The 26,699-nt window shown below is 49.8% G+C and overlaps 2 protein-coding genes and 1 long non-coding RNA gene across 6 annotated transcripts in view; 1 reads left to right on the plus strand and 2 right to left on the minus strand.

Annotated features, from left to right (window-relative positions):
- On the minus strand, window positions 1-10,503 carry AJUBA (ajuba LIM protein). The gene is made up of 8 exons (XM_070426402.1): window positions 9,028-10,503; window positions 6,206-6,307; window positions 4,255-4,322; window positions 4,068-4,130; window positions 2,761-2,891; window positions 2,627-2,678; window positions 1,879-1,947; window positions 1-1,466 (listed from the first exon to the last, which is right to left on the minus strand). Exons 1-8 carry the CDS (start codon window positions 10,055-10,057, stop codon window positions 1,341-1,343), a joined length of 1,641 nt encoding a protein of 546 aa, XP_070282503.1. The 5' UTR covers window positions 10,058-10,503; the 3' UTR covers window positions 1-1,340.
- Window positions 5,933-17,685, plus strand: LOC139017830 (uncharacterized). 3 transcript variants are annotated; one of them, XR_011472881.1, is made up of 3 exons: window positions 5,933-6,007; window positions 15,639-15,726; window positions 16,724-17,685. It is a non-coding gene; the product is annotated as an uncharacterized lncRNA (long non-coding RNA). The 3 variants fall into 3 exon arrangements; XR_011472879.1 differs by having other exon boundaries at window positions 16,777-17,685; XR_011472880.1 differs by lacking the exon at window positions 5,933-6,007 and adding an exon at window positions 10,650-10,816 and having other exon boundaries at window positions 16,777-17,685.
- CUNH14orf93 (chromosome unknown C14orf93 homolog) overlaps window positions 13,514-26,699 on the minus strand; it is a 19,928-nt gene continuing 6,742 nt past the window's right edge. The window contains exons 2-7 of one of the 2 annotated variants that reach the window (XM_070426415.1): window positions 23,432-24,454; window positions 21,031-21,351; window positions 17,102-17,163; window positions 16,770-16,873; window positions 14,791-14,903; window positions 13,514-14,515 (exon numbers count right to left, since the gene is read on the minus strand). In XM_070426415.1, coding sequence (XP_070282516.1) covers window positions 14,096-14,515; window positions 14,791-14,903; window positions 16,770-16,873; window positions 17,102-17,163; window positions 21,031-21,351; window positions 23,432-24,025 — 1,614 coding nt within the window. In that variant the 5' untranslated portion in view covers window positions 24,026-24,454 and the 3' untranslated portion in view covers window positions 13,514-14,095. The remainder of the gene's footprint in view (window positions 14,516-14,790; window positions 14,904-16,769; window positions 16,874-17,101; window positions 17,164-21,030; window positions 21,352-23,431; window positions 24,455-26,699) is intronic. The other variant, XM_070426423.1, reaches the window with a different exon arrangement.

Genomic DNA, 26,699 nt, shown 5'->3' on the forward strand with positions numbered 1-26,699 from the left:
TGTCTGTACCAATTATATTTATTGCTAGAAACTTTAAGCTTTTTTAAAAAAGTGTTTGAAAAGCAAATAACATAGAGATACCCATCAAGGTAGGAGGAAGCAATCTTATCATTTACAAAGTGCTGCAAATTTGATAAATTTATGTTGCTGGTAATTCAGAAGTACTCTTGGATGAATAGATATAAATCCTTGAAATACCCAAAGCACGACAAAAAAGAATAGAATACCTAAATGGCTAAAAAATAAAAATAAAAAAATACCCAAAAGGGATTTGTGCCTTTGGCAGTGGTAGTAACTTTAAACACACAGTTTTTCAGTGAAACGGTTTTAAGAGATCTAGCTTTAGGTAAACGAATTTCAGCAAAACGGAACTAGAACCAAGTCAAAGTGTTCTGCCCCTGTGGCGCCCCAGAACCTCAGAGTGTGCGAGTTACAGTAGATGTAATCCTGGATCCCTCTGAAAGGTGGCAGCTCTGGAGTAGTGAGCTGCTGCTAGGGACCAGGTGCAAGGGTGACCTGAGAAGAAGGGAGTGAGTAGGTGTGTGTGAGAATATGCCCATGGGTGCCTATACTGGGCAGGAGGGCTCAATGCACTTACACCTGGGGAGTGTGAATAGCTCGAAGCTTCATAAATGTCTCCCCCAGCAATTCCATGCCCCAAGACCTGCTCATTACCACCTCCACCAGCTGAGGAGAAGTACAGGCACCCAGTTAGTCTTCCCAGGCTCACGTGAGTCCCTGAGAATCAGGCAATACAGGCAGCAGGCCCACCTGGAGCTGGTCTCTATTCCCAGCCTTGAGGTGAGCAGCTCTCTTAGTCCTTAGAGAGCAGGTGGCCAAGAAATAACTCATTTATAATGTCCACCTCTTCATCTAGATACAGAAATAAGATACTGTGGTGTGGTAAGAGCCTGTTTGACCTCCTATCTGACCCCGTGTGTGGGGTACAAAATAGTTAGGAGCTTCCATGATGTCTTCCCTTCCTATAATCCAGGACCACAGCATTTGCTGATTTACGCATAAACTTATACTGGAAATACAGACTAGAATCAGACCTTTACAGTGTGCGGGAGCCCGCCTGTGTGTGCTTAAGTATACGCGACAGCACAGGTTGCACATGTGGGAAAGGAAGCCGGTCACCCCCACCATGGTAACGGGAAGGTTCCTCCTCCACAATCCATTTGGAATGTCATGATCTTTGGGTCTCTGGCCCTTGGGGCCCTTCCCAAAGGACTCTTCTGCCAGGCCTGCAAGGTACATCCTTGCCTCAGCTGGCCTCAGGGGCCCACTGGCCAGAGGAATTTGTCAATGGTGGTGATGGCAGCAGCAGTGACCGCAGCTCAGATATAGTTGGCAGGGGGCTGTCGAGCGTTGAGCCGCTGCATGTGACAGCTGTGGCAGAGCAGGTGCCCGTCCAGAGGGAAACAGCAGCAGCCTTCTTCATCGCTCAGCTGCATCCGGCAGTCCTAGGGGAAAGGGACACCGAGTTCACCTCAGCCCAGGCACCTTGGACATTTAGGAGTCTGCCCTACACAACACCGGACTTCTAATGACTAGAAGGAAAAAGGGTGGGTTGGAAGGGATGGGACTCCCAGAAGAGAAACCTGAGAAAATACCTCAGCTGGACACCAGGTGTCGCTGCTATAGCAAAAATAATGAGACAGGCTCCCATTTCCAGTGGATACCAGGAGACCCTATTCAGAAAGGACTAAACAACGAGGGTCAGAGAGAGTGGCTAGAGGATGAGATAGATTGGAGATAGGTCAGAACACTTTCCTAGAGTTCATGGTCTATACTTTCCTATAGTCGAAGTCTAGGGCTTGACTCTTGCCTGGGCCCCATTCCAATTTTCCAGGAGTCCTGGCCCCCAGCACTCACCTCACAGTGATAGCACTCGAAGTGATAATCTCGGTCCATGGATATCACCCTCACAATGTCCTCACAGCCCTGAAAGAATGCAGACCCCCATGGAGATGAGAGCCGTTTGACAGCCCAACTTCACCCTCCCCTGCACAGGCCCCTGCCACCCCAATGGGAAGGTCACACAAAGGCCCCCAGAGCCTCTCTGCAATCATCTGTAGCTTCCCGGTGGGCTTTGCAAATCCTCCTGGAACTTCCCCTCCCTTTCCTGGTCTCCAGGGCGTGGCCTTACCTATCTCTACCAGCTGTAGGGGAAGCGGAGGGAAGGGAAAGGGGCAGGCGGCATAAATAAAGGAGGTTAAGCTGGGGACAGGAGGTCCAATAGCGCTCATTTGCTTTGGCTAAGCACAACCTCAGCACACACGGGATAAATCATTTCCAACCTTTTCCTACTGGCCCTGAGGATTTCCCCCCACCTCTTCCCAGCCTCTACACTGGCTTCTGGTGACCTTGACCTCAAAGAAAGTCTGCCTCCCTGGACTGGGAGAGAAGAGACAGAGCCTGCGCCCAGTGCGGCTGTCAGACATGTCCGGGCCCGGATGTTAGGGTCAGGGTGGTAACCCTGAGAGCAGAGTCACACGGGAATCTTCACAGAGTACATTCCTCAGCACCACAGCATCCCAAGGGAGTCCAGGCCGCACGTTCCCATCCCTTCCCCAGAGGCAGCAGCACTGGCTGCCCTGCAGGAGAACCCAGACATACTGACCTCTGAGGGGAGGATGGGTTGGTTGCAAGCCGCACATTTAGGAGCATAATTTCTGAAAGAGAGAGGGCAGAGATGAGCTGAGATTCGGAAATCCTGAGCCCAGTTCCACACCATACCGCAAGGGGTGGACTCACTTGTGGTAGTCGGTGACACAGTACACCTGGTTGGAGAAGTCTACTGTGAAGGGGATGCCATCCAGGCACTTGTTGCACACGATGCATCGGAAGCAGCCTGGGTGATAGGACTTTCCCATTGCCTGTAGGATCTGGCTCGTGGAGTGGGAAGAGAATCAGTCTCCCTCCAGTCCCACCTTCCCAGCTACCCATGATGTTCCCGGCTCCCACAAAACTCACCCAACCCCCTGCTATCCTTCCAGAACAATGCTATAGAATCTGAGGGGACCAAGGAGTCTTAGAGTGGAGGCAGAGCCCTGGCCGGTGTGGCTCAGTTGGTTGGGCATTGTGCCATGCACTGAAAGGTGGCCTGTTTGATTCCCAGTTAGGGCAAATGCCTGGGTTGTAGGCTTGAACCTTTGTGGAGGGAGTGCAGGAGGCAGTAGATTGATGTTTTTCTCTCCTCTCCCTTCCTCTCTCTCTCAAAATCAATTTTTAAAAAAGTGGAGGCAGAAACCCTGAAAAAGGCTTTAGAGAGCTAATGGTTCTCAGCCCTGGCTGCAGAAGGATCATCCAGGGAGCTTTTAATATTTTTATTTTTAAAATCCTCACCTGAAGACATGCTTTTATTGATTTTAAAGTGCGAGGAAGCGAAAGAGAGAAAAACACCTATCAGTTGTCTCCTGCACACACTTTGTCTGACCAGGGATTGAACCTGAAACCTAGGTATGTGCCCTGACCAGGAATCGAACCAGTCGCATGTTGGTGTATGGGATGATGCTCCAACCAACGGAGCCACACCGGCTGGGACACCCAGGGAGCTTTTAAAGACCAGCAAAGCCAGGGCCCCACCCCAGGATTTTATCCAGGCGTATTCATCACAGTGTCTGGTGAGGACCCAGGCTTTGGCATTTTTCTTTGCTTCTTCTCAGGTGATCTGCTAGGCTGCCAGGGCTGAAAACCACTGATCTAATCCAATCCCCCTTTCTTATAGAAAAGAAAACTGAGTTCCAGCTGATCCTAGCTAGTAGCAGAAAGGGGATTAAAACCCAGAACCCCATAGTCCTAGCTCAGGTGGAGGGCCAGGCTGTGCCTGCAGAATTAGGGAGGGGCCAGATCACACAGGTCTAGGGATGGCAGGATTAGGTGTCAGGACTTGATGTCAGAGGCAGAGAAGCCACTCTCAACAGTTGCTCTGGGAAGGAATAGATGAAAGTGATTCATCTGGTGATAGGTGTGTCCCCCCCAACCTCCTTCTCAGTATCCATTTAGTCCCTGATTCCACCCCTCAGCCTCACTCAGAGTCTCTGCTGAAGACATTTGCTTACCTTTTCCAAAATCAAGTGACCACAAACACAGCATTTCTCAGCTGCCTCCTGAAACCCTGAAAACTAGAGACCAAGGGAGGATATTATAAACTGAGAATGACCTGATGGATGGAACTCCAATGAGCCACCAAAAAGGGTGTCCCAGTGTGGGAGCCAATTCTAAGCCCAGGGGATCCCTCTCACTCACCAGATAATCTTCCTCACAGTACACAGAGCCGTTGACGCTGTAGAAAGCCTTGCAGCGCAAAGTTCGCCCTGGAAGCAGCAGAGAAGGGGCTGGAGCCTGTCCTGGTGCCCAGGACAGGGCTTCCCCGCTTACTGCTCTCCACTGTGGTGTGTTAAACCTGGACTTTAGTGCTTATCTCCTCCCTCCCCACACAAAAATCCCATCTGATTCCTGCCAATCTCCCCTCTCCTCTGCCCACTGCTCCTCCAGCTCCTGCCTCAACAGTTTTCTGTAACTCTGTCTCAAATGAGTGCCTTCCTCCCCAGTGCATGGGGAGCCACCTGGGGAAGCAAAGCCAACCATAGGCTGGAGTGCATGGTCAAAGGAGCTCCGAAAGCCCTAGCTGGTTAGAGTGTCAGCTTTCAGACTGAAGGGTCATGGGTTCAATTCCAGTCAAGGACATGTACCTCAGTTGCAGGCTCGATCCCCAGCCCTGGTCTGGGTGTGCAGGAGGCAGCCAATTGATGTGTCTCTCTCACATCCACGTTCCTCTCTCTTTGTCTCTCCCCCTCTCTTCCACTCTTTCTAAAAATCAATGGGGAAAAAAAAAATCCTCAGGTGAGGATTAACAACAACAAAAGGAGCTCTGAAAAAGGTGGTGTACAATGTGCATGGAGTTGATCACATTGTCACAGGCCTGGCCCTCTGGGACCTTTCAACCCAGGAGCCTCCTTGTTGAGCAGAGCTCTCCTGTTCTCCTAGCCTTGTTTGTCTCCCTCCAGGGACAGGCTCTACGGAGGCCAGGAGGCCAGGACTTATCAGAGTTACTGCTGAGGACAAAGTGCTTTGTTTGGGAGCAAAGTTGGTCCTCTTTCCTGCTGCGCTAGGCTCTACCCCAAGCTTACAGGAACCCAGTCTCCCGAGTCAGAGGCAGCTCAGGATGTCCTCTGAGGACAGGACCATTCCCCTGTAACTAACACCTAGGAACTCCTCCAGGGCATCTAAATGGTCAGGAACGGGGGAGAAGTGAGACCATGGAGGAGAATGAGCAATTTTCCCACCTTTTTCCTCTTCTCATCAAAATCTCCACTTCTAGCTCTGCCTAGAGGCTTAGAAAAGCTGACTTAGAAACTCATGAGACACAGGGGAGTAGAGAGGAAAAGAGACTTACCCAGAAGGGGTCCCATAAATAGAAGGACAGACAGATAGATGAACCTAAAGAGAACCAGGCAGAGGCTGGGGGGTGGAGGAGTGAGAGAAAAACTGAGTGCTGGAGTCAGACAGGCAGAGATAGGAGATTAAAGGGTTAGCAAAGGAATCAGAGTGGGTAAGCAGTGGGGAGGAGGTAATGAGGGCCGTGAGGGAAGGGCTGGGGAGTTAAGGCCACTGGGAGCAGGTCCCCTCCCCCTTGCCTTGGGCCTCCTGAGCTAACAGCGGGCATTCCTGGAGCATGATGTCATCAGCTTGGCATGGCCCGGTGGCCTGCACTCTGGCGAGGTGGCTGAACTCTGACCAGCCAAGAGAAAACCCCCCTCTCTGCCCCCGACAGTTCCCCACTCCCTCAGCCCACCCCCGCCTTTCCTACATTCCAGTCTTTCACTGTCGCCCTAGGCAACTTGGCTGCCCAAGACCAAACCCTAGGGAGGAGAGGCTGGAGGGTCAGGCAGGAGTCCAGGCTGGGCAAGCAGGGAGGCAGACAAGGAAGGAAGAGAGAGGCTGAACAGAGGGAAGATGACTCCAGAAAGCAGACCCAGCATGGGAGTGAGAGAGCCAGGTAGGGCACAGAGAAGGGAAGCAAGAGAGAAGGTGGGGCAGCAATGGAGGTCCAGACACATGGTGGGGACAGCTGCTCTGTGAGCAAATGAAGAGGCACAAGTTCTGCTCCTGCTTCCCTAGGCACTTGTGACTGTGTATGTGTGTGGGGAGTGCTTGAGGCCTCGGGCCCTGGTCCAGATCTGGGGGCAGCACTCACCACAGGAGCAGCAGACAAAGCACTGGGTGTGGTAGAGGCTGTCCAGGGCCTGGCAGGCATTGCTTTGCCCGTAGATGCCTTTGTTGCACTTGATACAGGTGCCTGAGGGGAGAGATGTTGTCAGCATCGCATCCTACTCCCCCTGCTCAAAACCTGGGATTCCCGGTCTTTCCTGACTGTGCCAAGTCCCACAAGTCAGAGCCTCCCTTTGATGGGCTCCCTTCTGGGAAAAGAGGCTAATAAGAAATGGAATGAAGCAAGGTCTTGGCTGAGTGGACCCATTCTTTATTGATTAATCAACAGATATTTATTTTCTGAACATCTATTTTGTGCCTAACAAAAATATTGTGCTCAATACTGTGGAAAACTGGAGGCGTGTCAAAGATATGGTCCCTGGCCTTCAAATGCTTACTTTCTACTGGGGAGAAAAGACTAAACAGGCAAAGTATGATCTGTGTTGCGCCGTGGGGGACAATAGAGATGCCAGTGCCCAGTGGTAGACTCAAAAACACTCCCTAGGGACAGAAGGCCGGGCCTAGAAAGCCTCTCTGGGACCTGTTTCTCCGTCTGTAAAATGAGCTGGGGTTCTGCTACGGAAGGACTTCTCCCTGCTCCATACCTCCAGGCTTCCAAGGATGGAAAAAGAAGGAACTGGCTCAGCAGTGGGACCTGTGCAGAGGGGACCCTGTGAGCATGACTCCTGGGGGAGGCGGCTGCTGAGAATGCAGGGTGTGTTCCCAGGGGGGCTGCACAGGAAGAGGGGGATGGGTGATAGAACCCCTAAGGTCTCTCAGTCATCTTCCTTCATGGGAGGGTCAGAGCTGAACTACTCCCCGCCACCCCCCCACAAACGCATACACCTGGCCCTGGCACCCGCCTTTCCTGGGTGTGTCCTTTCCTCCCTCCACTCCCCAATTCCAGGCCCATGAGTGAAGCTGAGGGCCTGTCTTTGGGGAGCAGATCCCAACGGGCCTGCCTCACCCCGCCCCACCTCTCCCCCTCGGCACTCTGCCACACTCCTTGCCTGTTGGGGCCCATCCCAGTCTTTGCCCAGAGGCTTGGGAGCCCGTGCAGCAGCTGCAGCAACTGATGGGCCCAGGCCTGTCCTGCTCCCACCCTCTGGCAGCTGGGCAAAGCTGTAGCCAAGGAAGAGGGCCCCTACTAAGGACAGGAGCAGGAGGGTACAGTTAGGCTGGGGGTTCTTGCAGAGGAGCCTACCTGACCCACAGGGAGAAGAGGCCCCTCCCTCTGGGGTCAAAATGTGGCCTCCCCATTGGAGTGAAGATCTGCCCCAAGATCACCCCACCAGGAGGCCCGGCCAAAGCCATTTCTTTGGGACATTATGGGAAGATAAGAGCAAACTGCTCAGGCATGTCCGCCTCACCTCCTCTAACCCAGATATCCAAACCTAGGTTCTTCTTGTCATTTTATTGCACTTTATCTGAATTCATTTTTCCTTTTGGCTCTGATGGTTTAGCCAACGAGACCTCTTTCCATCCAACACCCATTTCTCCTGGGCCTCGAAAGAAAATTGCAAGAAGCATCCTGTCACTTAGTCTCCCTTGACCAAAGCTTCTGCTATGGGCTTTCCTCTCGAAGGGCAGAGGGGAAAGGATGGGGGCGATTGAGTTGGACCAGGCAGGCCCCTTCCAGTCTGCAGCCCTACTACCTCTGTACCTCCTCTGCAACGCCTCCCCCCTCCCTGGCTGGGGTTCCCTCCCTATTCACATTTCTAGCCATAGAGGTCAAGAGCAGGACATGGGTGGTGAGAAAGGTAGGAGATGCTGGGAAAACTGAAGAGGCCCATAGCCCTGGGGGTGGGCCCTCCACTTCTTCCTGTCCTTCCTCTCACAGTCAGATCAGTATTGATATAGTGAAGTGGTGCCTGTAGGTCTTGGCTAAAAGGTATTTCAAGACCCCCATATCCCCCCATAGCTGAGACATAAAATCAATACTTCTTAAAGATAACCACGTGGGGGTAGGGGGAGCCGGCGACCAGGCTTCCTTAACAGCAACAGAAAAATAGGAGGCTACTTCTGGCTGAATTCTGAGCAGGTTGGGGCCAAACTGAAGGCCGGGTGACTCTGGCAGTTCCACAGGGTTACCCATCGGGTGAGGGTGACCCGGCGGTCATGCCTTCTGCCCTGACTTCCGGATGGGAGAACAGAAGCGGACACCACCAGGTTCCGTTTAAATGCCCCGGCCCGCACCGAGCCGGCAGGACGGGGGCGGGCAGCAGTGGGGTCCCTGCTTTCCGACCCAGGGCGCTTCATCCTCCCTCCCTGGCCGGTTCCGCGCGTGTTCGGAAGCCGTCCCCCGCCCCCCACCTCCTCACCCCACGCCTCCGCCCTGCGCGGCGCGGCCAGCCCCGCCCGCGGGCACCTGGAACTCGGGGACAGGAGCCGGCACGCACGCGGCCCGCCCGCCCCGTCCTCCCCCCGCGAATTCCCCAAATTCCTGCGGGGGGAGCCTGGGCCCGCGTGGGGGCTCAGCGCGCAGAAGCCTGCAGGGGCACCGCCACCGGGGCGGGGGGGCGAGGGGGGATGCTCTCACTGTCCCAGGGTCCGTCCCCGGAGAGGCCTGCTACCGCGGAAAACACCGAGATTCTAAAGCTTGGGGAACGAGGGAACCAGGGGTTAGAATGCAGCAGGATAGGTGTCCCCGTCCGTTTGAAACCATTAGGAAGGGGAAGTCCCTCTGGCCTCTCTGCCAGCCCCGCGTCTCCGCCTCCGACCACCCGGGCCGGCCATGGGGGCCGTCGGGTCGGTGAGGCACAGGCAGCGCGGGGTCCCTGCCTGCCCCGCGCCGCTCATCTCACTCACCGAAGTAGTCCTCTCTGGCCTCGGGTTCCCGCAGTCGGGGCCGGGCGGCCTCCGGGACGAACGGACCCGGTGGCTCCTCGAGACCAGACGGCTCCATCCCCGAGGGCTCCCCGCGGGCACCGATCTCGCGTCCACCTGTGCCCGCCGTCAAGCGCAGCAAGGCTGTGAGCTCCTCCTGGTACCGGGCGGCCGCCGCGCAGTCCCCGTAGCCGGTCACCGAATGTCGTCCGGCTTGCGCCCCTCGTCTCTCCAGGGGCCCCGCCGCTCCCACTCCAGACCCGGCTAGAGACCCAGGGCTGCCCAGGGCCGGGGGGTACGAGTGGCGGCTTTCCTGGCAGCCGAACCCCGGGGGCCGGTGAGCGCAAAGTCGGTCTAGGGCGGCGTGGAGCTCGGGATAAGCGGACGGCACCCCTCCGGGGGAATAGCCCGCCGGAGCCCCGGCCAGAGGCGGGCCGAACAGGCACGGCCCGACGGGCAGGGGGCTGCCGTGGCGCTGGTCGTAGCCCATGCTGATGCCGCTGGTGCGATTGCTGCAGGGTCGGCTCCCTCCGGCCCCGCCAGCCCCCGCCCCGTCCAGCAGCAGGCTGCCCCGGGGACTGGACGGCTTGCTCGCGTCGCTGGCGGAGCTACTGGCGAAACTGGAGCGGGGGCTGAGGGCTGGGGCCGTGGTCTCCAACCGAAAGTCTGGGGTCAGTGACTGAGGTAGCGGCAAGGCCCGGGTGGGAGCCGGCCCCCCGGGAAAGGAGCCCTCGTAGCGCTGCGCCTCAAAGGAGCCGCGCGGGTTGCGCTCAGCGTCCAGGGGTCCTTGCTCCCGGGCTGGATCCAGCGGCTCATCCCCAGGTCCCCCGGTAGCTCCACGGGGCCCTGATTTCCTCGGTCCCCCCGACCCACTCAGGCGCCCTTTGCCCGGCCCGGGGGTCCCATCAGACCGGCTAGATTCACCCTTTCTGCGGCCGAACTTAGCGCTGCCCGAGTCCGAGAGTCTTAACTTCTCAAGCAGGCGACTGGCTTTCTCTCCCAACCGCTCCATGCCCTCGGGCCTGGGGCCTCCAGCCCCCTCCCCGCCCCGCACCAAGCAGCCTCTCGGCCCCCGCTTCTCTTTGCCTGCGGCCGGGCTCCGGTTCCCCGGGGGCACGGAGTAGGCACAAGGGTTTAGCGGGCGGCCCCGATGCCCGGCGCCAGGAATCGCCCAGCATCCCCCGGCAGGAGGGGCTGCGGACCCCCGCGCATCAGGGGCTGAGCAGGCTGGGAGGGCCTACGGCTGTCGCGTCCGCAGGTCTATCTGTCCACGCGTCGACTTGCCCGGCCGCCCCGCTGCTCCCGGCCCCCGCCCCCCTCGCTCTCACACTCAGCACGGACGGAACTTCTCTCCCAAACTTTTGTCTGCCTGGCCGGATCTACTTTCCGGGAGGGGCGGAGCACCGAGCGAAGGAGAAACGGGGGTGTCTGCGCAGGGATCTCTGCTGCGCGGCATGGGGCGGTGGGAGCTGGTAGTCACTGTCCTGGAGGTGGAGATTCGCCGCCAGGAGAGGAGAGGAGGGCAAGTTCGGGCAGTTGCTCCTGCATCACTCGATGACTGGGACAGGGAAAAGTTGGGGTGGGACTCTTTGTTTGCAGTTGGAATGCGCGGAGGGGCACGGTGGAATGTCCTGGTCTAGAACGGGGCGACGCGAGGCATGCTCTGTGCAAACACCACTTTGTTCCTAGTGTGGGGACTGGGGGAGATGAAGAGAGACTGATTGAGACAGGGAGGGATCCGTAAAGAGGAAGACAGGGAAAAAGAAGAAAGGTAGGTACATACAGAGTTTCAGAGACGCCGCCGTAGTGTCCAGAAAGGCGAGGAAGCCCATGGAGAGAGGTCGTGGAAGACAGGTAGCTAAAGGAAAGGGAGCAAAGGAGGTTGAGGGTGGTGCAGAGACCGAAGGGTGAATAGACTAAGAAAAAGACAAATGTGTGCAAGTCCAGAGAGAATGAGAGATAAAGAGATAAACTGTAATAAAAAGACACCACTTCCTGAACCCAAAGCTCTGTTTAAGAAGGGAAGGAACTTTCGTGTCTATGTAAAAGGAGGAAAAGGTTTGGAACTAATCTCAAACTTCAGATTAGGACAGATAGACAGACACCCCCTGGTGTTGGGAAATGAAATTTTTTAGCAAATATTTCAGGTGACTATGGGATAGTAGGTCTGGTTTTAGGGCTAGCGAATGCTCCCTCACCCCCCCTTTGGCTGGCCCACAGGAGATTGGCGATAAAGAGTAAGTATTAAGAGGAAGAAAAGTAATGTCATTTAAAGGAGTTAGCAAGTGAAAATGATCAGGGTGGAAAAGAAAAAAAAGGCTGATATTGGCCATACTAGAAGGATCAAGAATAAGAAAAAGAAGAAACCATGGTTGAAGCTAAACATATCCAGTTAAATACCCACCAACTGATTTTGCCCAGACTAACACATCAGGGGCAAGGGATGGAGGAAGTAAATGGAGAAGGAAAATGACTCCTTTGTATTTAGATAGAAAACGAATCATGCAAACAAATCATGCATATTATTTTTGTCTCAACATTTTGAACACCTTTTATAATCTTAGTGTAGCCTTAGGGAATGGGAAAGAAAAGGGGGTTAATATTTTGGGGAAATTAATTTGGTACAAACTATTTGGCTTCTTTGTCCTAGCTGCATTGTTTCCCTGACCTCATCTCTCCTGAGAATCAGCTTCTCTGTTTGCCTGGTCAGGCTTACAGCTTTTCTCTGATCCAGAAGAGAGTTTACTATCAGACTGGAAGCAAGGAGGACTGAAAGCATTAGTAATAGAGGGGAGCTATCAGATTGCATCCAGAACTTGCTGTGAGCGACATCTTCAGAATTAACCATACGTCTCTCCTTTCCTGTCTCCAAATGGGGAAGGAGAACCTGAATTCTTCCTCCCAGTTATTTACACCCAAAATACCTGAACAGCCTCTAATATTTGGAAGCTTTGCTCCTTTGGGGTGAGGATGAGAGAGTAAATCTTATGGAAGGTTGAAAAGCCATTAAAGGAGGCCCTCCCAGGAGTTGGTGGTGGCAGCAGTGAGCACAGTTGGAATCAACGACCTGCATTTTCAGGGGATCATAGGAAGGGGGCAAGAGGTACACTGAGATGGCATGCTCCCATAGGGCTCACAACCTCAGGGTAACCAGTCATTAGTTTAAACTGGAGTCAGGAGCTCCACAGGCCCTATTTTCCATCCCAAAGACTTTAATTAAGGTCTATATATACACAAATGACTGCCAAATCCGTATCTCTAGCCCAGACTTTCTTGGATTTAAAAAATCTGAGTACGAGTATCTACTTGGTTATCTCAAAGGCATACAACACCCTAAACTGACCCCACCTTCCCTGCGTCCTGAAACGGGCTCCTCCAGGATTCCCTGAGTAAATGGCATCCTTAACCACTTAGCTGCTTAAGCCAGAAACCTAAACATCAATCTTATGTCCTCCTCCCTTAATCTCAAATCAACTAAGTCCTAGCACCAAGTCCCATCAATTCTGCTTCCTAAATATCTCTCAAATCTGCCCTCCCTTCATCACCCGTGTCTCTCGGGCCACCATCTTTTCTCCCCAGAACCACTGCAAGAGTCTCACTGCCAAGGCTTTCCCCTTCCAAGCCATCTCGTAACCCAAGGTCAAGTGATTCTTCTAAAACACAGAGCTGGAGGTGGCGGGGGAACTGGGGTAAAACACAGAACTGACCAACTCTCTTCCCTCCTTAAAACCTTACAATGACTGATCATTGTCCTTGAACTGAAGTCTGAACTCTTTAAGATATTTTACAAGGTTTTTCTACCTCTCCAGCCTCTTCTTCTCAGCATCATCCCCTCCCCAAAATGTTCTGTAGAAGTGTATCTTGTCTGTGCTCTCTAGTACCCGCTGCTCCTTATGTTTGGAACACTCTCCTGGCCTCCCTTCCGCCATCTTTCCCTTCAGGTATCAGTTTAAACACCACTCTGAGAAGCCTTTCCAGACCACCAGCATAGGTTAGCTACCCCTGCTGTATCCTGCCAGTGCACCCTACAGTCCCTCATCATTCTTAGCACTATTTATTCCACTGCCTACTTAACTGCCTGGTTTTCTGACTAGATAATAAAACCTTAGATCAGCATCTACTTTGATCAACATTGTGTCTATAGCACAGTATCTGACACCTAGTAAGCAATCAATGTTTGTTATATGGATGACTGACTAGAAAGCCATTTTTACTTCTCAATCTATTCAAAATGCATACATTTTGTGTGCTGGTGTGTGCATGCACACTTGCGCGTGCGCGCGCGCACACACACACACACACACACACACACATACACACCTTTCTCAAAATACAGTTAGGCTGACAAGATTAAGAAATAGCTACAGAGCCCTATATATGCACACAGTGGTAGAGCGGGTGCCAGTGATACATGGGAACTCTTTTAGCCTTAATTTCCTCATGTGTAAGATGAGAATAATAAAATCTGCTTTATATAATTTAATAAAGCTATTACATCTAAATCCTAATTCCCAAAAAGGGATGGAGCCCCAGTTCTTCTCAGAAGAATCAAAGACTGAAACTGCCCACCAGGTGGCAGTATTACCCTGGACTGTTTCCCGGCGGCTTCCACTGCAGAGCAAGACCAGCGGTCCTGGGGAAGCAGAAGGTGCAACCAGAGCTGCTTCCCCAGAGCTTTGAGTGAAACCCGAAAAATAACAAAACAAAACAAAAAACTCAGAGACCCGGGCATATGTTGAGAAGGCCTCGTGTTTCTTAGACCCATCCTCCTCCTCCTCTCATCCCCAGCTCTTCTGAGGCATCGTTTATGCTTAGGAACAAGCACTTTCTGGCTTGCCATTCACAATGGGGGGACTTTCCCCCTTTCAGAGAAGTCCTTTGATCCCACCGGAGCTGCCAGCTTTCATTTCCAGTGGGGACTGTGTTAAGAACAGAGGCAGACTTGCTTTCTCAGGCTGCAGAGGACATCTCATTCTTCTGGGAAGCCCAATAGGCCTGGCTCTGGGACATGGGAAGTGGCAGAAGCCAGAGATACTCTTGGTTATAGATTTCACTCATCCTTTTCCACCTTGACTTCAATAAATGAATTTAAGTCAGGACAGCAGGTTTTATGGGACTGGTCAAAAGATAGGGAGACAGGTCCATTTTCATCACCTCCCTCATCTTCCTCTTCTTGGAAATTAGGATTATAAAGTTCTGGTGGAAGGAGCTGGGCCTCAGCAGAGGGTAATCGGTCTGAGGGAGGCCCATATATACGGTTGGCTTTAGTGCCATGCTTAGAGTTGGCATCCAGATGGTAGCAGAGCTCTGTGAGGCGCTGGGCCCGGAAACGGGGAGGCCTGGCTACCCAGACACCTGGCTCATTAAGACTGTCCTCTTCATCTGACATCAGCTCTTCTGTCACATCCTTCCACAGGCGTTGTTCCTCAGGTCCAAAATGCCTCATGATACTGGATCGGTTGGCAAAAAGCTATAGTAGAGCCCAGCACAGAGATTAGGAAGAGAAAAAAACTATGGATTAGGTTTGGGGAGAGGGTTTGTGTAGGAGGAAGTCTGTGTAAAATCTGTGCCTGAGAGAACCCAAGCCCCCAAGTGAAATCTTAGAACTGGCTCACCCTCCTCCTCCTCTATCTGCCTACATTATTCACTCTCAACTCTCTTAGATGCCATGACCTCTGGCCCTTCCCACTGGTGCTTATTAGGGTTTAGAGTTTAGCATCTTGAAAGGAAGGCCTAGAAACCTACCCGGTATCTGCGACTTCGGAGTTTCTTCTCCTCTTTTTCCTTCAGTCCTTTAAAGGGGTTCAGGGAGTTGCGGTACTCACGCCTCTTAGTAAGGAAGTAGGCTACACAGGCTCCTGGCAGGGAGAGAGAAGGGAGGGAGCAAAGAGCAGTGGTTCCCAGCCCTTTGTTCTGCCCTAACACTACTGGATGGGAGGGTATCACTATTAAATTAATTAATAGTAAACAAATTTTTTAAAAATCCACTATTTTTTATATTTTCTCTAGTATAATTGATGAAAATTAATTATTCATAATTTTGACTTAGTATTAATGAAAACTAAATCACCCACCTATAATTTTATACATTGACTATTTGGAATAATTTCCAGAGACTAGCTTCTGTCTCCATGCATTTCAAACCTTGCTTGTCCTCAACTACTCATGTATTTCCAGTGTTGTTCCCCATCGTACACATTCATATTGTGATATAAGCTCTGTTCCTGCACCATTCTGGAGGCTGGGAAGTTCAAGGTCATGGTACTGGCAGATTTCATGTCTGGCAAGAGCCCACTTCCTGGTTCATATGTTTTTTTTGTCTTCTCACTATGTCCTCACATGACAGAAGGGCACCACTATTTTCAAAACCTCCTCTTAGGTTTAGCTCTCCCTGCCTGCATCATTCTCTAACACTAACTCCTCTGGAGAGTTAAGTACTGGAAAAAGAAAACTCCAATGTTTTTGTAACTCCTTTCCCCCTTCTCCAATTAAACTAACCCCTATTCTACTCTGCTGATAGTGGATTACAAGTGCTTTCTTTAAAAAAAATTTTTTTCCTTGCCCAAGGATATTTTTTTTCCATTGATTTTTAGGGAGAGTGGAAGAGAGAGGGAAAGACAGAGAGAAACATCGATGTGAGAGAAGAGCCCCAACCAGGCCAGGGAGGAGCCTGCAACCAAGGTATGTGCCCCCGACTAGAATCAAACCCAGGGTCTCTGGTCTGCAGGCCGACGCTCTAGCCACTGAGCCAAACTGGCCTGGGCTCAGTGCTTTCTTTTTTTTTGTAAAAAGGTGGCTTTATTTGTCACTTATTCACCTTATCTCAGTTATGCCATTTTGGCATGTACAGTGACAGTCCCTGGAAGCTGGGGTCAGTCCCACCCACCATGGTCATTAACAGACCACAGGCCACGTGCCTGAGTGTCAGGGTCCCACTGATGGTTAGAGGCTGCAGGCAGGGGCTGTGAGGGGAGGGGGCTTGGGGAGTGAGCAGGGCTCGAGCCCAGGAGCCTGCCAACTGCTGCCCTGGTGTCAGAGGCCATAGCATTCCCCAGGGTGGGGCCAAGCAGACCAGAGTAGGTGTCAGGTCTCTGCTCAGGACTGGTCTGACAAAGCTACATGTGATGTGGGATGCCCTGGACCGGGGCGGACAGAGCCACCAGGCCCATCTTGGTTTTGCGGCTGATTTGCTGGTTAGTTTTACACAAGTTGCTTCTCATCTCTTGGTCTGTGTTTTCTGGTTAGCACTGCCAGTGAGAACTCTGAGGAGTCCTCCTGACTCAGACAGGTGTCAGGTTCCCAACTCTACTGAATTATGACATTGGCTTTCTTCAGCAGAAGTGTTCTCAATGCTTCAGGGTTAGCTACAGACAAATAACAGAAGAGCAAGGAAAATAGAAAGCCCAGGACATTAAACTCAGGGACAATAGGGCTGGCCTGGATTCTGATCTCCTTTTCATAACACTGTAGATTCAGGCCTATATAAATATCATGCATAATGGTGTTCTAGCCCTTCCCTTCTCCCATTTTCATTTCAGACAGAGTAGAGGAATAAAAAGGCTGTTAGAAGCAATCCTGTGAATATTGTAGATGAGAAGAAACCAAAAATAATTTTTTTAAACCCACTATTTTCAAATCACCTAAATCATCTCTACTATGCCTCTTCCCCTTTGCCCAGGAACAGGGAGGAAGGATGAGATGGGAGTTCACTTGGTTTTTCTCACCTTTCAGCTCCTTATCAGTGTAATTGTGGGGACTGGTCACCAGCTCCTGCTTGAGCTTTTCCAGAAGGAACTTCACTACTGAAATATTCCAAGAGGATTTGATGCTGCCACAAAGAGAAGAGCGTGAATAAAGAAATCAGCATTTTTGAAACTAGACAAATAGAGATTCCCAGCACTAATCAACTTTGTGATAAATTCCTCCATGGCCGAAAACAGGATATAAGAGGCAATTGTGTATCCAAAGCCTTAGCCTCGTTGTTATATTAGAGCAGCCCCCTCAGCTTCCCTTCCTTGGCAAAGGATGCTGTGACTCTCCCTCAAGTGGATCATACCTTTCAGACCCATTGAATCTCTTGTCATTGGTGATGTGGTTGTGCACATTGTGGACCAATTTCTAGGGGAAACAAACAAATAAACAAACACAGAATCAAACCAGGGGTGGATATGATGAAACCCTCCTCTGGTTCCTATGCATTGTCCCCATACAGTTCTCTACCTTTCTGTCTACCTTTCTGTCAATGTCCTTTCTTAGCCAGAGACCCTATCCAAGTTAGTATTTCTAATGCCCTCCCCTTCAATTAATTTGTATGAAGACTCCAAGATCATCCCTGGCCTTGCTTCTGCTCCTAAGGAATATGATTACTAGAGCAGAGGGTCTCAGACATTTCCACAAACATACTCCCAATAGCAAGGAGAGAACAGATACACATCAGGGCTACTATAAGGGGAAATTTCTTGAAGCCACCTACTCTTGCAATTTTTAAAAATTTCTTCACAATATATCTGTATTTCTTTTAATACAAAAATATCTGTCTGGTGTAGCTCAGTGGTTGAGCATCAACCTATGAATCAAGAGGTCACAGTTCGATTCCCAGTCAAGGCACATGCCTGGTTGTGGACTCAATCCCCAGTAAAAGGGGGGGGGGGGGGACAGGAAGCAGCTGATCAATGATTCTCTCTCATCATGGATGTTTCTCTCTCTCCCTCTCTTCCTCTCAATAAAAATATACTTTTAAAAATATCTTCCAAATTTTTCTAGTAAAATCGATGATCCAGGAAAATGTTCCAGGTATAAACCTTTGTACATTACCACAAATTTCAGGGGTACTCACACCATGGTCTGAAAAACACAAACCTAGAATAATAGAAATGTGAAGTGGAAAGGTCCCTTTCACATCATTAAACAGGCTGTCTTTCAGCTTTGCTTATACACCTTTAATGACGGGTCCTCACTAGTTTTTGAATTGACTTATTCTACTGTTGAACATTTCAATTAAAAAATTTTGCCTTAGATGCTCCAAAATCTGACCCATTTTGACCATAATAGCACCTGAAATATTTGAAGACACCTTTCATGAACTCCCAAAGTCTTCTCTTACCCAGTCTAAACACCCCACATCCTTCAGCCATCCCTCGTGACAGAGTTCCCAGACAGACTTGTCATGAAACTATGAGGACCTTTGGTTTGCTCGTGTCTCTCTTACAACGTGGCACTTGGAACCAAATCTAACTCATCAGTTGAGGTCTGGCCAAAGGGAGCATTACTTCCCCGAGTGGAACTCTACCCTTCTAGGAATGAAACCCAAGATGGTGTTACTTTTCTTAGCAACCCCATCCCTACTCACAGTGTCATGGCATTCATTCACAGTGAACCTGTAGTCAAGTTCATTTTTCACATGGATTATCTTTACCATTCTGCAGATTTTAAAAAAATTTTAATGTAGGATTTTAAATTTCTTCCTATTAAATTTAGTTGTTTTTCTGATTATATTTTCATCCGAAGCTCTCACAGTTAATGGATAATACCCAGTTCTGAGTTGATGGACTCATATCCTGACCTCAAAACTTCAATTTCATATTCAGAAATGCCCAATTTACCCTTCTACCTCTATGGCTGATTGACCATATCAAGTTAGGAAATTACTGTTAATTCTTTGTGGCTATGATCTCCACTCTATGAAAAAGACTATTATACTAGCTTCATATTTGATAGAGTTATTTTACCTCTTAGAAGTCCAAACTTAAGGAATCACAGGGAGATGTGAGAATGCTTCATAAAGAAATTGAAAGAATTGCAAAAGAAGAAAGAAAAAAAAAGTTACCTAGTTTCCAATTCAAGTGGCTTGGAAGAGATGAGCTGATAAAAAACCAGGCTTGAAGTGGAAAGGGAAAATATTCTAGACAATAGTATTAAAACTTATGTAAAGGCTGCTGGCTAAAAATAAATGGCTTTCCACAGGGGTGGCTGGGATGTACAATATTCCAAGGAATTAAGAGTTCTGGTTTGGTTCTTTTGGATCCCTAGAAGCAATCCACAGAATAGTGAAGATCTGCAACTATCTCTCTCCCTGTAAACCCAGTCGGACACAAGGACATTTTAAATCGTCTTCTGGGATGGGCAGCAAACTTCCCTGACTGGTCCTCTACATCAGTACTTTGCAAGTACTGTAATGAGTGAGCATACTGCACCTCCAGAAGGCCTGCTGTTCCACCAGGCTCTCCAAAGGGCAGGGAGAAGCCAGGCCTCGACACTGAACCTCTAACTGGAGGCAGGAGAGTAATGGAAGTGACAGAAAAAAAAATCCTCATTTTATGCAAATTAGAATTATCATACATTTACTCGTAACTTGTAAACACTATGAAGTTTGGGGAAATCCCTTGAAATGCCTCCATTTCTATCCCTGGCAGCAAAAGTGGACCTCTTGGGTCAGAAATCCATGACAAAGAAATTATACTCATTGCCTATTCTTGATAAGTGAGCAGATATCCCCGAACATAACCAAGATTTGAAATGAAGGTTAGAAACCAGTTAAAACTGATTAGGGTGTCTTCCTTCCTATGGAAAATCCCTCAATGTAAAAACAAATCAAATGAAAGGGAGAATAAGGTAGGATCTCTTAGGAAAAGGAAAAGGAAGAAAGAAGTAATGTAAATAAAGGAGGTATTAATTGTTTTCCTTTGCTAAGACTAACAAGAAGACATGGGCAATACTATATATTGTGATAAGATTTTGGTTGGATGTGAGTGGTGATCTCCACTCCTAACCAGAACTCTCCAGTTACTTCATTAGCCATTATCCAGGGCATGGAAACCCATTATAGTCAATACGAACATTATATGGCTAAAGAACACCCCAGGGTTATCAGAAAGATGTTTTTGGACACAGAGCCAAAGGACTATGGTCACCCTAGAACAGGTTTCTCAACCTTGGCCCTACTGACATTTTAGGCCCGATAGCTGTGCACTGTAGGATGCTGAACCATGCTCCTAGGGCTTTAAGCCATACCGCGGCTTTAGACAGAACTGGATCAGGTCAGTACCTTTTCTGCCAAGAGCTCTCAGACTCACTAAACTCCCCAAACTTTTACAACTGAGCTTAGTGCCTAGTGGGCCTCTGCCTCTTCGGGGTGTGGGACCACCTCAGGACACTCTGCCCTTTCTGCCCAAAGGGCCCCCGCTGCTTACCCCCACACTGGTCATTTGCAGGCAGTTTCCAGTCCCACCCTTCAGTGGCCAACCTGCTCCATCCCTTAAAGATCTTCTCATTAGGATTATTAGATCCCTAAGAGATGTGATATAATGCCCCCCTTTTTATTTCTTTTATTTTTAAAAATATATATTTTTTATTGATTTCAGAGAGGAAGGGAGAATGAGAGAGAGACAGAAACATCAATAATGAGAGAGAATCATTGATCGGCTGCCTCCTGCCTGCCCCACACTGGGGATTGATCCCACAACCCGAGAATGTGCCCTGACCGGGAGTCAAACTGTGACCTCCTATTTCATAGTTGAGGCTCAACCACTGAGCCACACTGGCCAGGATGCCCCCACTTTTAAATGGAAGATATCAATTTATCTGGAAAAGCCTTAAAAAAGTTCCATTGAGCCCAGCTGGTGTGGCTCAATGGGTGAATGTTGACCCATGAAACAGGAGGTCACCATTCGATTCCAGTCGGGGCACGGGTTACGTGCAGGAGGCAGCCAATCAATGACCCTCTCTCATCATTGATGTTTCTCTCTCTCCCTCCCTCTCCTTCCTCTCTGAAATCAATTTTAAAAATTATATTTTTTAAAAGTACCATTGACAGGTGGGGGACTGCCTAACCCTAGAGCTCTGGAACAATCTCCTTCTTGCCCCTCCCACTCCAGTAAGATTCAGGACACCATGCATTCAATATGGGAAGTTTAAAATCCACCCACACCGTACTCTTCATTTATCTTTCCATCTGAAGAAAAGTTCATAGAAACGGAGCTCACTCACAGAGAGAACCAGATCCCGCTTGCGCCTGGAGTTCTTCTGCCCACTCCCTCTGGTCCTGCAGGGGGAAGCAGTAAACCCTAGAGAGTGTGTCAGCTCCCCAGCTCCCCCTGGGCCTGCCTCTTCCAAGGCACCTTCCAGCGCAGCAGCAGCACTGAGCATGTCCTCGGGGCGAGGCAGTGGCAGCTTGACTCCATTTTCTGGCCCTGTCTCTGAAGTTGCCCGCTGGATAGCCAGTTGTGTGGCTGGTGAGAGCTGCTTGGCATAAGCAGAGACCAGCACCCGCTGTACTGCACCCTCAGAGGCCACATAATCATCCACCAGCTAAGAACATAAAAAAGAATAGCCTATTAGCCAGCCAGGCTGAGGGGAACCTTGTTAACCATCAATCTTCGGCCAAGGATAATGAACAGAGAGTGGAAAGCATGGGGGGAATCTAGCACAGTCTTTAATGGTCAATGGCTTGTTTCTCTGGGCCTCCAATAAGAGTGTTGGGCAAATATTTCTGTGTGTGCAGGGCTTCTCATGTTGGATCATTACCATAGGACTGATTACAAGGATAAGGCATGTTTCTGATGCTCTATCTGTGAGGGGTCACTTATGATTTGCTCTTGGGCATAAGAACTGTAGCTAGGTAAGTGTTTTGTCTAAAAGGGATTGGGGGAGGAAGTGATGACAAGAAAGGAAAACCAAAAGAAGGAACAAGAAAATAAAATGGTAATAATAACAGAGAGGAAAACGGGAGAAAAAATGGGAGCAAAGGAGGGAGATACAGAGTCAGAAATCTCTAGAGAGGCTGGCACCAACCACCCCCCCCCCATTCCTTTGTGGGGCCAGTCTGTGCCCTCACCTTCACCCTGCCTTGGTCACATCCAACTCTCACTGCCTTGACATCTACTTGCCTACCTGTGCCCTCATTCAAGGACATACAGGGCAGGGAAAGGAAGGAGGGAGGAAGGGAAAGAGGGAAGAAGGAGGGGGGATTTCTGCAGCCAAGAAAACTAAACAGTGAAAGTGGGGGTGGGGGACACAGAAAGAAGTGGGGGAGGAGGCTGAGATTTATAGACCTGTGAGCTGCTTTTTGCGCTGGGAAATGTAATTCCATCCTGTTGGCTTGGAAGCCTTCCCTGCCTGAAGGAACCACAGCTCAGGGTATTGCCTGGCCTGGTACCCTCCTGCTTCCTACCACCTTCCCAATTCCTCCTCCTGCAGCCCCAAACCACTGACAGTCCTGGCCAGGCACAGCCTGGGGACAGCAGTAGTAGCTGTTACCCACCCACATAGCCAGGCCTTTGGGGAGCAGTGACCAGCTGCAGGGTGCACTGGAGGGGGGTTTATACATTCCTTTCTCAGGCCCACAGATGGACTGGGCATAGCATCCCTTCCATCCACCTGTGTGTCCTCCTCAACTCTTGCTGGCTGTCTGGGCCTTGTCTTGGTGGGGAGAAGGAGAAGGAGAAGGAGGAGAAGGGAAAGAGTAGAGGAAGAACCTGGTGGGGGAGTTGACAGGCCTCCCGAGGTCTCTCAAGTGGCAGCACATGATATTTTCCCATCTCTATGATCTCTACAGTTGCCCCATCTCCTTCTCATACTTCCATGGGTGACATTCTGCAGTTTTCACTTTCCTCAGCCAGGATTTGCCTGCTCATATGGCCTTGAGCAGTAAAGAAACTGAAATAGCACGAAGCACTTCAGTGTCTTTTCCTACTCACAAACGTGCTCGCTTGCCTCCCCCTCTCCTTACCTATTCTTACTGTTAACTCTTAGTGACCCGCTTCTTTTCCTCATTTTATTTCCCTTCCTCTACATTCTTCCCACCTTACCTCATATTCTTCTAGCATAAATTCTCTTTCCATTTAGACTCACCTTTCTTTTCTGTGCTCTTTTTTCACTTTTTCTCCTTCCTCAACCCTTCATTTCCACTTTCCTCTTTCCCTCATCGTCTATTATCTTTGTCCTTCCCCTCTCGCTTTTTCCTTCTATCTCTCTTTCTACTTCTGCCTCTCTCCCCTCTCATTCCCATCTCTCTGTACTGAATTCCTCTTGGCAAGCAGAGGGCCCGTGATAAAATATAAATGAGCCGTCTGTGCATGGCAGGCATTCTCTCCAGGAGAGGCACAGAGCATGGAGCAGGGGCCGCACAGCTACTGAGAGGGAGGGAAGGGCACCCCATCACCACACACACCAGAAATGACCTACTGCCACAGAGACTATGGTTCAGGAAGAAACAGGAGTGCTGATTAACCCTGAAGACAAAGGAAACTTGGTACTGTTTCTATTTTATCACACGTACCAACAAAAGAAATGTTGAAGGGGGGGAAATACAGAAAGAAAAAAGGAAAAGGCCAGGAAAAGCACTAAGAAGCAACAACACTTGTGTTCTGCTCGGCAGCAATATACTCACGGGATTGAGCACTGGGGCCCCCTCACTGGCAGCCAGGGTGCATCCCGGGAGCCGCACATCTCTCTGAGCAGCTGGGAAGCCCAAAGGGCCAGGCCCTACAGCCAAGGTTGCTCCCAGCTGCTGCTCGATCACCACCTGCACATCGCTGCCCACGCCGTCACCCTCCTCTTCCACGGCAGACACGGTCCTGCAGGCCCCCCCGGGACTCTCCTTGAGAGACCCAGGCTCCTCAAGTGGGGAACCATGTGCCTGGCTGTCCCCGTCTTCATCAGGGGTGGACACCTGGCCTTGCCTCAACTCACCCACTTCCTCCTGGAGACGTTTTAGCAATTCATTGTTGGCCCTGGCAAGACCCAGAGCAGCCTCAGCCAGACCCACTGCCTTATCCACCCGCTGGTAGATAATATGCAGGAGCTGCTCCGAACTGTGAACCGCCAGGCCATGTCCGGTCACTGTGATAGGGGTGCTGGGAGGAGGATTCCCACTCTGAGAGCCTGTGTTGCCCCCACTAGTCTCACTCTTACAAGCACAGCAGCAGCATCTGGCCTCACTGCCACTGGGAGGGGAGAAGAGAATGGTGGCACTGAAGGACATGGCTGACGGAATAAGGAACCACCACGCGCACACTGCTGGACTGCTCCAAGAGGTGTCCCCAGCCGACTGGACTTCACGAGTTTGTAGGAGACACTGGCCTCTTTGGATTCACTTTTCTTCCTCGTGGAGGATGATCAGAGGAGCCTGGGCACCAGGCTGTGTGTTCTGTGAAGGAGCACACAGTTCATGGTTGCTTCTCCTCGTCCTTCAGAGAGAGAGGGGCCTTCTTCTGTCCTCAGATCCTGTGCTCCCCTAGCACAACACACTGGGTGTCACATTCATCCTTTACCGAAAGGGTGGTGCCTACAAAGGCTTTCCTGATGAACACAGTTTCAGAGGGTAGAAGGCATTTTTCCTGTACCCAAGCATGGAACCCCTACCACTCCAACCTAAGGAGCAGAGAGGGGACTGGAAAAAACCCACCAGGATCTGAAAAGATGAGAAGATTAAGGAAGAAAATGTCGATCCGTAATAACAATATTGCACTTTATTGCTTTGACATCATGCCTTAAGGAGTTCAGAACATTTCACATAGGTTATCTCATCCATAGGGCAGCTCTAGGGAACACATGTTACACCAGGTCCAGAGAAGAGACAATGTGAAGAAGTTACATATCTTTTTCAAGGTCAGAGGAAGACAGCAGGATCCAGTGATCTATTTTCAACCTAGTGTTTATTTTTCTGAACTGATACCACTTTCTGTTGACATAAAGCATCATAATTCTGTCCTCTCCATAATTTTCATACAGATGCATTCAGAGGAAGACTCCTAAATAAGAAATATGCTGCCCTGGCTGGTTTTGCTCAGTGGTCAGAGCGTCAGACCACGAACCGAAGGGTCTTGGGTTCTATTCCCAGTCAAGGACATGTACCTTGGTGGCAGGCTTGATCCCAGGCCCTGGTTGGGGCACGTGTGGGAAGTAATCAATCCATGTGTCTCTCTCACATCGACGTTTCTTTCTCTCTCTCTCTCTCTCTCTCTCTCTCTCTCTCTCTTTCTCTCTCTCTCCCCACGCCCCCCACCCCCACCCCCGCCTCCACCCTCTCCCCTCCACGATCTCTAAAAAGAAAAAAAAATCAATGGAAAAAATCCTCGGGTGAGGATTAAAAAGAAAGAAAGAAAGAAATATGCTGATCACTGCAGCCCTCAATATGTCACTGACCTCACACTATCATATCATGAATGCTTTGGGGAGGGGGAGGGGAGAGAAAGGAAACGCTGGATCAGCTGCAGTAAACCAGGGCTGCAGAGTCCCTTGCTGTGTTGTACACCTGGGCCTCCCCCTCTGCAAAGGAAACTGACTGTCCCGAATCTTCAGCCTGTAGCCCAGAGAGATCACTCCTGGGGCCCTCATCTCCACTTCACATGCTCCTTAAGGGAGAGGCACAGCTCAACTGGAATGCCTAAATAGCTAAGTGCTGCCACTGCCCACATGACCAGTGCCTATGAAAGGAGAAACCAGAATCTCAATGATAAACCAAACTGCCTCTCTTTTGAATTACTGTAGTTAAGCAACTAAACTACTCCAGGAGAGAGAGAGAAAAAAGGTGTGGGAGGGTTGGTTTGTACCACTGAGAACACTCACAGGAATTTCATACTGTCATCTTCTAAATGATACTTGATTATAGAAAAAAGAATCCTCCGCCTGAAGATCCCCAAGTGAAAAAATCTTAAGTATGTTTGCAATTTCCTCAAGACATACATTTTTATCTTACCCTGTAAACTATACCTTCACAATTAAAAGGAGAGGAGGAGGTTAGGAAAAATTATGGCATATTGAAATTTTTTGTTTAGCTTTTGTTTTGTTTGGGATTTTTTTGGAATCAGCAATCTCATTTCAGAAACAGGTAATATCAATGCCGCTGAGGTACTAAAGTCTAAACCTGACAATACATTTTCATTACTTTTGGTTATTATTAAAGAATAGTTATTTAAAAATATATTTTTAATTGACTTCAGAGAGGAAGGGAGAGATAGAAATATCAATGATGAGAGAGATCATCGATAGCTGCCTCCTGCACGCCCCCCACGGGGGATTGAGCCCACAACCCAGGCATGTGCTCTGATTGGGAATCGAATCATGACCTCCTTCCTGGTTCATAGGTTGATGCTAAACCACTGAGCAACACCAGCTGGGCAAGAATGGTCTTTAACTTGTTCTTTCCACCCTTTATATCAAGAAATGCTTCTCTGCCCTGGCCGGTGTGTCTCAGTAGGTTGGAGCATTGTCCACTAAAAGGTGGCGGGTTTGATTTCTTGTCAGGGCACACACCCAGGTTGTGGGTTCGATACCCGATTAGAGTGTGTACAGAAGACAACTGATCCATGTTTCTCTCATACATCAATGTTTCTCTCTCCCTCCCTCTCTCTCTCCTCTTCCTCACTCTAAAATCAATAAAAAATGAAATAAAACTGTTATTCTCTGAAGCATTTGAAATCTTAAAAAAGAAATGCTTTTCTGTGCCAGATATTCACTTGCAAGAGCTAAACTCAAATCCATTATAGCCTCTCTGTCATTAGCCACTGGAAGGCACAACTAAGCCTAAAATGAAAGGTTAAAGCCAAATTAAACTAAAGGTTAAAGGAAAGCACTAAGTGATTCCATGTCAATTCTATGGATGAATCATTTCTAGCTCCTTTTCCTTCTAAATAAGGGCATACACTGCTCCTGTA

This window comes from Myotis yumanensis, unplaced genomic scaffold (genome assembly GCF_028538775.1).
Source record: "Myotis yumanensis isolate MYYU_CA2020_CCGP unplaced genomic scaffold, mMyoYum1.0.hap1 SCAF_1, whole genome shotgun sequence".
NCBI lineage: Eukaryota > Metazoa > Chordata > Mammalia > Chiroptera > Vespertilionidae > Myotis > Myotis yumanensis.

Bases quoted from the DNA above. Each gene is read 5' to 3' on its own strand.
- AJUBA (XM_070426402.1), bottom strand. From the start codon at position 10,057: ATGGAGCGGTTGGGAGAGAAAGCCAGTCGCCTGCTTGAGAAGTTAAGA. The intron at 4,131-4,254 runs GTGAGTGAGAGG...CTTGGTCTCTAG, and splicing joins ACTGTGAGGAAGATTATCTG to TTTTCAGGGTTTCAGGAGGC. The intron at 1,948-2,626 runs GTCAGTATGTCT...GCATTCTTTCAG, and splicing joins AACCCATCCTCCCCTCAGAG to GGCTGTGAGGACATTGTGAG.